Source organism: Scaptodrosophila lebanonensis, unplaced genomic scaffold (genome assembly GCF_003285725.1).
Source record: "Scaptodrosophila lebanonensis strain 11010-0011.00,11010-0021.00 unplaced genomic scaffold, SlebRS2 tig00000126-arrow-arrow-pilon, whole genome shotgun sequence".
Taxonomy (NCBI): Eukaryota; Metazoa; Arthropoda; class Insecta; order Diptera; family Drosophilidae; genus Scaptodrosophila; species Scaptodrosophila lebanonensis.
Genome location: NW_022060582.1, coordinates 1,897,430 through 1,911,463, shown reverse-complemented (window position 1 = coordinate 1,911,463; position 14,034 = coordinate 1,897,430). Strand labels below are relative to the sequence as shown.

Genomic DNA, 14,034 nt, shown 5'->3' with positions numbered 1-14,034 from the left:
TTTAGTCTGTCCACCCTGTCATAAAGTTGCTTCATTTCATCGGCCAAGTGGTCAAATCGTTCCAGCAGCGCGTTGAGGATGCGCTGCTCTGCATCTCCCATATTGGTGGTGAGTAGGCTGGCCTGCTCCTCAAAACGAAGATTGATCATGGCCAGTATCTTTGCTGATATTGCTTCTGACTGGCGGCCTTCCTTGAGGTCAGTGGTGGTGTTTTCGCATGCGCGTTTGTTCGGTTGCGGTGCCATGTTGTTAGGTGTAATTTGAGTTGGTTTTTACGATGTGTTTTCTTGTTATAGCCTGTACCCAAAGGGTGAAAGGCTATACTAGTTTTGTGCGCATGTATGTAACACACAGAAGGAGGCGTAGCAGACCCCACAAAGTATATATATTCTTGATCAGGATGAGAAGCCGAGTCGATATAGCCTTGTCCGTCCGTCCGTCTGTCCGTCTGTCCGTATGAACGCAAGGATCTCAGAAAGTATAAGAGCTAGAATAACCAAACTTGGTTTCCATATTCTCCTAAGAACGAGAAAGTACGAGTTTGAGTTTTTTTTCGATGCACCCCCCCACTCCCCCGCAATTCGTGTTTTTTCTTATAACTTATATCATCATTTATCAATTTTGGTAGGTACATCCAGTTAGTACTAATGTGTCCGTATGCCAAATTTCATCATGATAGGTCAATTCTGAAGAAAGTTATAGCCATAAGTAAAATCGCTGCTCATGCGCTGCCTGCAGCTCTGTCGGCAGCGCTGCCCGCAGCTGTTGTTGTTGTTGCTGCTTTGGTTCAACTTTGTGCTGCATACATACACGCATATAAACACGCATAGGTACGTGATGTAAATGTATGCTGTTAAAACTGAACATAAACATGTATTCTAATTTAATTTAATTAATTAATTAATTCATTCATTTTTTTTAATAATTTAATTTTTTTTTTAATTATTTTTTTTTTTTAATTTTTCTTTTTTGTGGAGAGTACAGGCTATTTTACTGTCGGGCTTGCTCGACTGTAGCGTTCTATCTTGTCTTGAGTGATTTGTTGAGTGAATGGTTGAGCGCTAATGCAATTATGTTTTGTGTGACTTTAGCTAAGTGTTTACGTATTGGTGTTGTAAAGTCTGTTTGTATAGCTTTGCGGGCTTAAAAAGCACTTTCTGTTGTTGCTGTGAGTCTTTTCTTTAAAAAGCCTTTATTGATTTAAAAACAAACAATTCTTTAGGGAGCGCAATTAAATTGTGATAACAACTGCACACGTTTTCAAAAGAGTTCTCCGTGAATATATAAAGTTGTATTTAATTTTATTATTTATAAATTTTCTCAGAGCGAAAGTAAAACACGTCTGCTTGCTGCCAACTTCGATACTTTACTTGTTTATTATCGTTTAGCTTGCCTCAGTTAACAAAATAGTTGTTGATGACCTCCCGAATTTGCTTAATAGTGGTGAAATTAACAGGAGCTTTGCTTTTCAGTAGTTAACGGTGTTTAAGTCCAGAGCGAGCATATCTGATACAAGCTGTTTCGCTCAGTTTGTAACGGCTACCAAGAGAAGATATACGGAAACAATATTCCTTCACCGCCTCCTTCGGATATCGGACCGCCCTAGCCAGGCTTGATCAGGGTCTAACCCAAATTCAGATTTCAAGATGTCAGCGAAATTTCGCCATGATTTATAAAAGTCTTGCGATGAATCCAACCACATTCATGCAGCTCCTTTCAATCGCGTATATATAGCTAACAATACGAATTTTTCATCCCATTGGTAAGCGTCGTTTACGTTGTTTACAAGAGCGATGAATTGGTCAACGGTAATTCCCTCAACGTTCGTTGGATCAAATATGGGCAATGTGTCGGCGATCTCTTTGATGGAAGCATGGCGTGTTACTAAATGTGAAGAAAGAGTTTACATTTTGTGCTTTCAGAGTTGTGCTACCATTTCTTGTCGTTTCTTCATGTCGTTTTTAAGTTGGCATGCTTCCGAATTTTCACCCATATCGTTGGAAGATGTGGCGTCGTTTTTGGTTTGCCGGTAATTCTGGAAGTTACTGCGTTTGCTAATACTCAATATATATAGAAGGTCAACGTTTTATGTATATATATGCGTAGTGATCGTTTGCCTTCGATTTGTGTATACAAGGTCAACGTTTTATGTATTAACAGAACATTCGGCATGTCGAAACGGTACATACATACACTGCGCGACACCAATTAGCACACCCCATGCATCCTGCTTTTGAAGCTCAATATCAGCCAATCGTATAAAGTTTTTATACTCTGTACATTAAATGTAGAAGACTATATTAGGTTTGCGCGGGCTGAAAAGTGAACAGGCAGAAGGAGGCGTGGCAGATCCCACAAAGTATATATATTCTTGATCAGCATGACGAGACGAGTCGCTCTAGCCCTGTCTGTCTGTCTGTCTGTCTGTCTGTCTGTCTGTCTGTCCGTCAGTCCGTATGAACACCTGAACACAAATTTTGCACAAAGATGTCTTATTTGTATACGCTGTGCAAGTTCGTGTTAAGGATCACGTCGGGGTCACCAACAATACTTTGTTATTTGTAATGTTAGCCACTAGTGTCGACCTAGTAGCTGAGATTGTACACGTGAAATTTGCAGTACTTGTACTTGGATATACTGAAAAGAAAGGTGAGGCCAGAACAGCACGAATATTCTTTTTGAGTGTGCGTAGGTCAAAATATTTCTAATAATAATTGTGTCCAAGAATACAGCGTCCCTGGGGTGATTTATGCAGCTCGCTGTATCGGTGCGTGCGTATCATAACATCCAGCGTTAGACGTTGCAGCCGGATGGTGGTTGTTATATGCACATGCACGGCTGTTATTTTCACATTATCTAAGAAAAACTGCTTGCGTTGGCTTCGTGTGCACATGCGTGGCCCATGCGTAGCTCATAATACGGTCAAGTGCGAGTGACATTGACAATACATTGTTATGGGACATAAATTAACACTAACAGGTATCTATACTATTATACAACGTACAAAAGTAAAAGCCACAATTTCATTATATTCCTCCTGAAGCCTAGGAGAAATGGTTTCAGACTCGTCACAGGCCTACTCATAGATGTTGGAAATCTATACCACTGACCAAAAGTACTGACTAAAATAACGGCTGGCTTCATTGAAAGAGGCAGTAAATATATCCAATCGCACTTGTGGCATGCTTTTCAATCTGATATCTTATACCCGGCAGTACTAAGAACCAACATCGTCTAGGAGTGACAGCCAACGGCGATCTATCTAATCTAACCTATTTACTTATTCAGAATTTTGTTGAACAAGTAGTGTTTTTATTGAGCTCTGCTGGTGTCGCTTGTATGTATGGTAAATTTAAGCTGAACCATACTTTTATTCTATGCACAGGGGGACTCTACTGGCTTTCTTTGTAGAAGATTTACTAACCATTTAAACCACGATTTACATGTAGTGTTACTGTGAGAATAGAAGAATCATGCTCCCCTAGCTACTACTACAAACAACACAAATATCTGATATAAACATATAACAACCATTTCACGAGCTAAGTATGACAAGACAATATCGGGTGTAATTAAATAATAGGAACACAAATTGTTATACAATGACAATTTATTAGCTTAATATATGCTTAATAAAGCCAAAGTACTAAAATCAACTGCACATTATTTGGATTGAGTGGTGTAATTTTAAAATTAATGTTCACCACGACCTGTTAAACTGATACATTTAAATTAATGTTTTCTATACTTCTTCCTCTTCTTCAGCATCTTCATCAGTAATGTTGAGGTGATCTGATGATACATTTTTAATATCAACGTTTATATCTATTATCGGTTCCTGGTAATCGTGATCAACATGTGTTTCGGGATCGTCAATAATAGGTTCAAGTTCTTCACTTATCGATTTTTGCCTGATGGCTTGCTCATGGGCAGCAATTTCTGCTTCTTCCCGAGCGATTATGGCCAGCTCAGAAGCCTGCCGAGCAAGTTCAGCCTCACTCTCTTCATCGGCCTGCTTTTCGATTTCAGCTAGTCGGTTCAAGGAAGCCTCTCGTAATTTAATTTCTTCATTTAAACGTGCTTCTTCAGCTAAACGTGCTTTTTCGGCTAAAACCGCATCTTCGATCAATCGCGCTTCTTCGGCCAATCGCTCTTCTTCAGCTAATCGTGCTATTTCTGCTAATCGTGCTTTTTCTGCTAACAGCGCTTCTTCAGCTAAACGCGCTTCTTCAGCTAAGCGTGCTTCTTCAGCTAAACGCGCTTCTTCAGCTAAGCGTGCTTCTTCAGCTAAGCGCGCTTCTTCAGCTAAGCGCGCTTCTTCAGCTAAGCGTGCTTCTTCAGCTAAGCGCGCTTCTTCAGCTAAGCGTGCTTCTTCTTGCAGGCGCACCTTTTCCGCCAAACGCGCTTCTTCGGCCTTATGTGCTTCTTTGGCCAACCGTGCTTCTTCGGCTAATCGCTTTTCTTCGGCCTTACGAGCTTCTTCTGCCAAGCGCTCTTCTTTGGCCAAGAGACCTTTTTTTTCTTCTTCGGCTACTTGATTATCATCCTTCACAGGTCTGTAAGTTTAAAAATGATCATTTTATATGTTTTAAATAATGAAAGTATCTTACTTTTGAAAAGGCTCCTCGTTTACCGTCAACAGCCGCTCCTTACGTAAGCGCTGCTTTTCCTTTGATTCCAAGTCAACATTGTCTTCGAGTGGCCTTGGTGCAGAAAACTTTCTTGATGGACGATTTGGATCCAATTCAGCATCTGGAATATAATATTTTTCAAAACATATAATGCTTAATTTAATTGAAGGCTCATACGTTTTATAAATATTTTATACTGTTGGGATTTTGATTTAAAAATTTTTTCTATCCTGATATCTACGAGGCCATTCTGAAATATTTCGATCCCGGCCATGAAGACTACATCGGTACTGTGATTAGGTATCTGTAGTATGCGCACATAAAGAGTACACACTGTACGCAGTGCATTCATAAGAATACACACTGCAACACTTTGTTGCAGTGGTTACGTAAACTAGCATATTTCAGGCGCGACGTAACATCGCACTAATGCAGCGTCTGCGTCTTTATCAAAATCACTTCATGTGTGCATGTTATTCTCTCTCGCGCTCTCGCTGCTAACAGCGCTAAGTATATAAGTTAATATATAATGCGGCCGCTCTGCTGCCGGCGTTTCAGGCAGCGCAGCTACGCGGCCTTAGCTAAGTTTACTTTAAGTAAAAAATTTAAGAATCTGTTTATATTTGGACTTTGAATAAAGAGTTGAATTAAAACAACACCTCGAGGTTGTCATGGTGACCATGACAGCTGCTATCTTTGCACCTCCGATTGCAACTACAAAAATTATAAATTTCTGCATTATTATGATTAAAAGTTGGGTGCATACGAAAAAAAAAAACGAGAATAACAACGGTCTATACATCTGTCGGACGTGCCATTGCTAGTCAATCACACTAGCATTATGGACTTTGACGTGAAGCGCAAGTACTTCCAAACCGAGCTGGAGCAACATCATGCAGGAGACGGGCAGAAGACACACACACTGCAGGCACGTGAAAAAAATCTGTCACGGTGGCTTTAAGCGATGCTGATGTACGAAAACAGTTCAACATGGAGAAGAGACGTCTCGTCCAGCAACAGCGTCTCAAAATTATGGAATACTACGAGAAGAAGGAGAAGCAGGTCGAGTTGAAGAGGAAAATTCAAAATTCATGAGTGTGAATCATCGTCCTGGACGACGCAAGCAAGCGTCTCGGTGAAGGCGTCACCACCTGTTCCCGTTCCAGAAGTTATTGATGACCGGCACCGGCACCGCCAACCGTTTCAAGGTGACCAAGCTTGTGCGATGACCAGCACCGGCACTACCTGAGCCCATAGGCTCTAAAAGACCGGGGAGGAAAACGACGAAGCGGGAAAATTAATGGTTAAGCGAAAATAAAAACTTGTAATGCCTAGTTAAGTTAAAATATGTATATGTATGCTTCTATATCTGTAAGAAATATTATAATTATGAACTGTCCCTGCAAATGACCCGTAAAGATGCATAAAAGTAGGCAGGAATCAATGTTAAAACAAGTAAAAAATTATGAAAAACAATAATAAGCAAAGAAATAAAATAAAACATATATGCAATTTAAGCATACTGTAAGTTTAAACAAAGTCATGTGAAAAAAAGAAATTAAAACAAGTAAAAAAGCTAAAGTCCGGTATGCCGACTTTGAAATACTCTGTACATATGCTTAGAATAATTATAGAAATTAAAAAATTTAGAAAATTAAAAAAAAATTGGATCAATTTTACCTCTCTCGGTATTTGACATCACGGAAAGGGTGTACAATTACACATTTACGTAGCAATTGCGTCTATGTGAGTGTATGTATGTTAATACGCGTCTATTCGTGCCTGTGTAAGCATGTTTGCACTCAACCAAAGCATCAGCAAATATATTTTGATTATAACTTCCTGCTAAATTGGTCTATCATGATGAAACTTGGCATACGGACACAGAATAACTAACTGGGGGTATTTGCAAAATTTTAGTTCGGGGGGGGGGTGTAGGGGAATTCCAAGAAATACATTTTCTGTGTATTCACATAAGGAATCTGGGACTAAAATTTTGTGTCCTTAGGTCTTATAGTCTCCGAGATATAGGCGGTTATACGAATGGAAAATCGGAAAAAGGCCCATAGTGGGGAAGTGGGGGGGAAGATCAAAAAAATAAAACAAACTTGCACAACGTACACACATAACTCATCTTTGTGCAAAGCTTGGTGTCTCTACCTCTCATAGTCTCTGAGATCCAGGTGTTCATACGGACAGACAGACAGACAGACAGACAGGGCTAGATCGATTCGTCTCGTCATGCTGATCAAGAATATATATACTTTGTGGGGTCTGCCGGCAAAGCGCTGGAACATTGGCATCAACGCAAGCAAGTGCGCATAGGTGACATGCACTGCCCAAAAAGAGCTGCCCTGGCGTCACTTTGCAGGACCAGCTGTTGAATCATTCTAACAGCTACAAATATTTGGGTCTCGATGTGCTGAAAGTTGATGACATGCTAAATGAGCAGGCTGCTCAATACATGGTGCGCCTGCGAACCCACGCAAATGTGTTAGCAAGGAAGGAAGAGGAATAATGAGGAGGAGTAGGCTGAAAAGATCAATCTTGCTAATCGATTTATATAAAGTATATGTATAGTTGAATGTTTGTTGCTGCTAGCACATAAACTAGCAGCAGTGTTATTGTCGCAACCGGCACTTGTAACTAGGTGGACTATGATTTGTAGTCTTTATTGTTTATTCAATATTTCTACAACTGATTTGCTTAAAGATAATTACGCCATTTATATCTAAATGAAGTTGGTGAGTTCCGCCGTGTCAGCGGTAGCGGACGGTAGCAGCGAAGAACGGCGGTAGCGTAGACGGCTGACGAATACAGTGGCTTGGGTGCAGTGAACGGCACGGCAGCGACGTACTGTATGTTGACGATGCACTAGTTAGGTCAGCATTTACGGAAGTGTGGCACTAAGTTTGCGAATCGGGCTGACTTTGTAATATATGCTAGCATGCAATTATTTAGCGCACATCTGACCTGATTTGTATTATTGGCTAATATGCGGATTTTTAAGGCATACACCAACAGTATAAATAATATAAAATTATATAAGACTAAGCTCCTAGCTTAAGCTGTATTTGAATTTAGCTCTAGGTTTAAATTAAGTTATAAAAAAACAGTATGATTAAAGTGGCAATTTCTAACAAAAAACAAGTAAAAAAGCTAAAGTCGGGTGTCCCGACTTTGAAATACTCTGTACATATGTTTACAATAATTATAGAAAATAAAAAAAAAATTAAGAAAATAAAAAAACAAATTTTGAACGGTTTTACCTTTCTCGGTATTCGAACTCACGTAAAGGGTTCATATAGTAATTGCACATTTACATAGCAATTGCGTCTGTGTGAGTGTATGTATGCCTATGCGCATCTATTCGTGTGTGTGTAAACATGTTAGCAGTCAACCAAACAGCAACATCAACAACAGCCGCGGGCAGTGCTTGGGCAACGCTTGAGCAGCGCTGCAGCAGCAAATATATTTATGGCTATAACTTCTTGTTAAGTCGGTCTATCATAGTGAAACTTGGCATACGGACACATAATAACCAACTGGGGGTATTTTAGTTCGAAATTCCAAGAATTACGGGAGTTACGATTTGCGGTGGAGAGGCGGAAGGGAGGGAAATTCCAAAATATAAAATTTCTTCGTATTCACACAAGGCATCTTGGACTAAAATTTGGTGTTCCTAGGTCTTATAGTCTCCGAGATATAAGCGATTATACGAATGGAAAAAGGGGAAAACCCCCATAGGAGGGAAGTGGAGGGGGGGGGGGGGGGAATCAAAAAAATAAAACAAACTCGTATAGCGTACGTACATAAGGCATCTTTGAGAGAAATTTGGTGTCTCTATCTCTTATAGTCTCTGAGATCCAGGTGCTTATACGGACGGATGGACAAGCATGGCTAGATTGACTCGTCTTGTCTTGCCAGTTTTTGCTGGGCTCAATTTTTGTGCTTACAAATTATGCGGCGCTGCGAAAACTCGAAGTGCTGAAACATTTCTTTAAATTCTTTTATACAAGAATTGCCGTGATGCTATCTCCGCATGAAGGGCCTTGTTCAGCTGTACTGTGTGTTCATCCGCAGACAATATGGTCAGCTGCAATGGCGGTGACCGTATAAAGAAATGCAACATGCAGTGCGATACAGAGATGAAACCTAGCATCGGATGGCGCTGCTAAAGATGTAAGAATTTGCCTTGGGGAATGGCGCTTGAAGCGCAATATTGTGGCGAATTGGTGACATCAGCGTATAATGAAAGGACACATGCGGAAGCAGCGGAAAAGCAAGCGCAGGAGAATGTTAAGGATCTCATGAGGCTGAGGAATGCTTTAGATGGCCCAGCGAGAAACGTAGTGAAAACTCTCATGCTAGATGCGCAATCTGTACATCAAATAATCTCTACTATGAAAATAAGATTATCATTGAGGTGATGGGAATAAAGTTGAATAAATTTGGGCCTCTTCGGGATGACAGACTCGATTGAATTGTTGATTTCTTGGATGCAACAATAGAAGAAGCAGAATGGAAGAAATGGCAGCGTCGGGTCCAACACATACCAGACGTAGAGAAGATGAAAATACCGAGGTCCACTGAATGATTCAGAAGTGGAAATGCATATGTTTGTAGATTCGACCGAAAATGGTTACTTTGCGGTATTCTTCATGTTGCGGAGACAAGCAGAGTGGTTTGGTGGGCAGCAAGGCAAAAGTGGCGCCGCTAAAACAGATGTCAACATCAAAGCTTGAGTTGCAGACCGCAACGATTGGAACACATTACGCACAGGTAACCGCATCAACAATCAACACGAAATTTACCACACGAGTGTTCTGGGTAGACTCTAGCAGGCGGTACCGCCAGTTCGTTGGATTTCGGGTAAGCGAGATATTAGGACTAACCGAAATATCATAATGGCGCTGGGTTCCAAGCAATAAAAACGTTGCCAAGAAGATACCCGAATTTTCGAGTAGCAGAAGGGTCATCGGGGGGGGGGGGGGGGGGGGGGGGGGAACTGATAGTATTGCCGAAAGACAGCCGTATCACCATACTGTTTGTTCTTCTATTCTAGCTATTCGTGAGCAGCCAAGAGAGCTATGGCGTGGCAATGCTACGAATTTGCAAGGCGCTAATACCGAACTTCAGCAGACACTGAGACGCTAGAGGCAGGTAAGATAGCAGAAGAATTCACTGGGTCGAGAATGAAATGGAAGTTCATACTACCTGCTTCGCTACACATAGGTGGCGCATGGGAGGGGGCGCTTACTCTTGAGAGTTTTGTAAAAAAATATTCGCCTACATCAACACTAAGTCCAAAGGTAATCGGTTTTGTAATTTTCTAAAACCACTTCTTGGAGCTCACCCACACTTAAACAGGAAAATTGTGTACAAATGTCAGCTTCTTAACGCCATTTGGGCTGTGGGCTGTTGATGCGGTTTCCTCTTGTCCCCAACATTTTTTTTACAAGAAAACTCCCATTTTCAGGTCCCAAAAAAATTTCAAAAACCAAGCAAGCTGTTTTTCTTGGAATTTTTCTTAGAGTATACAAACTAAGTTTGAAGTTTATCAGATGAAAATTTTAGATTTTTGTACTGTCTAAATTAGAGTTGGGCACGGACTGTGTTTTCGGTCGTGGCACTTCGTGTCACGCGTGGGCCCGCGTGTTCGTGTTGCAAATTTCGAAGTCGTGCGTGGCCGTGCCTGTTCGTGTTGAGCTAAACAGGCAAGACAAAATACGCACGAGAAAACACAAATAAGAAAATTAAAAAAAAAAAAATGTGGATCGATTTTCCTCGTATTCGAACTCACGTAAAGGGTGTATAATTGCACATATACAAAGTAATTGGGAAAACCCCCATAGCTATGGGCGAAATGAAAAAAATAAAAGAAACTCGTATAGCGTACACACATAAGGCATCTATGTGCAAAATTTTGTGTCTCTGTCTTTTACAGTCTCTGAGATCCAGGAGTTCATACGGACGGACAGTCGGACAGACAGACAGGGCTAGATCGACTCGTCCTGTCATGCTGACCAGGAATATATATACTTTGTGGGGTCTGCCACGCCTCCTTCTGCCTGTTACATTTTTCAGCTTCCGCAAACCTAGTATACTCTTGTACATTTCATGTACATAGTATAAACAAGTAAAAAAGCTAAAGTCGGGTGTCCCGACTTTGAAATACTCTACAATAATTATAGAAAATAAAAAAAATTAAGAAAATAAAAAAAATTCAATGATCGATTTTACCTTTCTCGGTATTCGAAGTCACGTAAATGGTGTATAATTGCACATTTACATAGCAATTGCGTCTGTGTGAGTGTATGTATGCCTATGCGCATCTATTCGTGTGTGTGTAAACATGTTAGCAGTCAACCAAAGCACCACCATCAACAACAGCCGTAGGCAGCGCTTGAGCAGCGCTGCAGTAGCAAATATATTTATGGCTAAAACTTCTTATTAAATCGGTCTATCATAGTGAAACTTAGCATACGGACACATAATTACTAACTGGGGGTATTTGCAAAATTTTAGTTCGAAATTCCAAGAATTACGGGAGTTAGAGAAAATCGCATTTGCGGTGGAGAGGGGGAGGGAGGGAGGGAAATTCCAAAATACACAATTTCTGCCTATTCACATAAGGCATCTGGGACTAAAATTTGGTGTTCCTAGGTCTTATAGTCTTCGAGATATAGGCGATTATACGAATGGAAAATCGGGGAAACCCCCATAGGGGGGAAATGGGGGGAAAATCCAAAAAATAAAACAAACTCGTATAGAATACACACATGAGGCATCTTTGTGCAAAATTTGGTGTCTCTACCTCTTATAGTCTCTGAGATCCAGGAGTTCATACGGACGGACAGACGGACAGACTGACAGACGGACAGGCAGACAGACAGACAGGGCTAGAGCGACTCGTCTTGTCAAGCTAATTTTTTTTCACATTTTTCACTTCCCGCGAACCTAATATATTCTTGTACATTTCATGTACAGAGTATAAAAATAGTCAATGCAACTTTTCTTAATTTTTTGAAACTAATATTCAAAAAAAAGAATAGATGTTGAAATATATAACTACATATATACAAGTATGTAGTGCTGTTGATCCAACAATTTGTGTGTTAAAGTACCGGAAAAAAGTAAAAAAAAAGTGGAATTGCTAAGGCAAATATCAAGACATATTGTCAATATCCCTGACAACTTTTTAAACAAGTGAACGAGTTTTTTCCACTTCTGGAGCAATTTTAAATAAGGGACGAGCTTGGCTTCTTTTAGCTCAAATAAAGATGAGTATATATTTTTCGTTTTTACATGTAATGGTTATAACAGGTGTTGGGCCGTGTTTAAAAATATTTTCGACGTGCGTGCGCGTGCGTGTTTGCAAGAGTTCATTTCGTGGCCGTGTCGTGTCGGGCCGAAAATAGCCAGCCCATGCCCATCTCTAGTCTATATATTATTGATCTCTTTTTCCTTAAAATTAAAAAAAATCAAGAGAGAACGCTACAGTCGAGCAAGCCCGAAAGTGAAATACCCTGTACCCAGGTAAACTTCCGTCCCTGAGTTATATGCGCCCATAGCAGAAGTAACAAGAGAGAACGCTACAGTCGAGCAAGCCCGACAGTGTAATACCCTGTACCCATGTAAACTTCCGTCACTGAGTTATATGCGCCCATAGCAGCAGCAAAAAGAGGAAGAAGAAGAGCGAACTTGTTGCTGCAGTTTGGGGGGGTTGTACTGGCGAGAATTTGTTTTGCTAATAACTTAGAATTGACCGAATTGAATAAAATTTTGAACAACAGTAGACAATTATATATAAATTATGTGTGCAAAGTTTGGTTTAGGTAGCATTTGAAATGTGGACGCTATCGACGAAATTCTGTAGCGGGGGAAGGGGGGGGAAATTAAAAAAAATAAAATAAACTCGTCCTTACTCGGACCTAGGAGAATCTGGATGCCAACTTTGGTTATTCTAGCTCTTATAGTTTCTGAGATCCTCGCGTTCATCCAGACGGACAGACGGACGGACATGTCTAGATCGATTTCTCTCGTCATGCTGATCAAGAATATATATACTTTATGGGGTCGGAGATGCTTCCTTCTGTATGTTACATACTTTGCACAAACCTAATATACCCTTTTTACCCTACGGGTACAGGGTATAAAAAGAGGAAGAAGAAGAGCGAACTTGTTTGGGGGGGTTGTACTGTAGAGAATTTGTTTCGCTAATAACTTTTCTTAGCATTAACCGATTTAGATGAAATCAGAAACAAAAGTAGACTATTATGTATTATGTGTGCAAAGTTTGGTTAATGTTTTTTTTTTTTTTTTTTTTTTTTCTTGGTTTCGGGTGCCCATTCGGATGGTTATCGCGGCATGTAACTCTTAGTTTGAGCTTTATCCGTCGGTTGCAGGAGAACAATCACGGGTTTAGTAACATGAGACCCACTTCTTCCCCAAAAGCCTGGTGTTAGGATCAGGTTTTGGAGTGCATCGGGTCAGCACGTGAGTATTTCAGGCAGCACTGGGAAGGCTAGAGGCCAGATCAGCCATACCGCCGCACTGATGCTTGGGCAGCAGAGCAGTGTTTTAGTATGGCTTCCTTGGTCTAACTATTTTTATTTTAATGCTTATTTCAGGTAGGGTAAATTTTTGGGTGTCACTGGTTATTTTGATTGGGTTAGTGGCATAGGAATGTGGCTCTAGGCCTCTCATTATGATTTATTTCAGATAGGTTGAGATTAGGCAATGGCCAGCAATCTCTGAGTGTTAATAGTTGCTAGTTTTGCAACTGATTGTGTTCAGAGTTGAACGTAAGTATATTCAAAGTAAATATTTAATGTAGTCAGTCGTGTTTTTTAGGCATCAATGTTATTTATTTCAGTAATTCAGTTGGCTTATTACAGTATTCATTTAGATTATTTCATTTTTCACTAGGACTTAGTCCTTTGTTTAATACGACTAACTTGCATATTTCAGCCTTTTAAGACCAAAGTACACAAGTGGTAATAATGTATTAGTGTAAGGGAAATAAGGCGGAAGGGAGGAGCTATCTCTTTGAGAAACTCTGTCCCGCAGGCCAGAGTTTCTCAAAGGAATTGTTAGTTAGTTTAAAAAATGCTATCCGCTAGTGTTCTATACCTCATATGGGCTAGGAGCAACAGCAGGTTAGCATTTGGCAGCACAGGATTTATTTCAGATGGAAGGGTGACTCTAAAAGAGTTCTATTGTTTATACTGGGAATTTCTCAGTTAGGAGGTTTTTATATAGGTTTTTAGGAGTGTGGGAGGGGGGAGGGGGGGGAAGGGTGCATAAGTGCGGATAACCGCATGCATGTTGTATTCCTATCCGTAAGAGTCAAGACCACTACAACACAAACACATGTTGCAGCATTAGTAATCATGACTCT

At 40.4% G+C, this 14,034-nt stretch overlaps 1 protein-coding gene across 1 annotated transcript in view; it reads right to left on the bottom strand.

The window, feature by feature from the left end:
* Positions 1 to 3,590: 3,590 nt before the first annotated feature.
* Positions 3,591 to 14,034, bottom strand: part of LOC115628776 (uncharacterized protein CG45076) — a 43,711-nt gene continuing 33,267 nt past the window's right edge. The window contains exons 5-6 of the mRNA XM_030524987.1: positions 4,611 to 4,752; positions 3,591 to 4,556 (exon numbers count right to left, since the gene is read on the bottom strand). Coding sequence (XP_030380847.1) covers positions 3,743 to 4,556; positions 4,611 to 4,752 — 956 coding nt within the window. The 3' untranslated portion in view covers positions 3,591 to 3,742. The remainder of the gene's footprint in view (positions 4,557 to 4,610; positions 4,753 to 14,034) is intronic.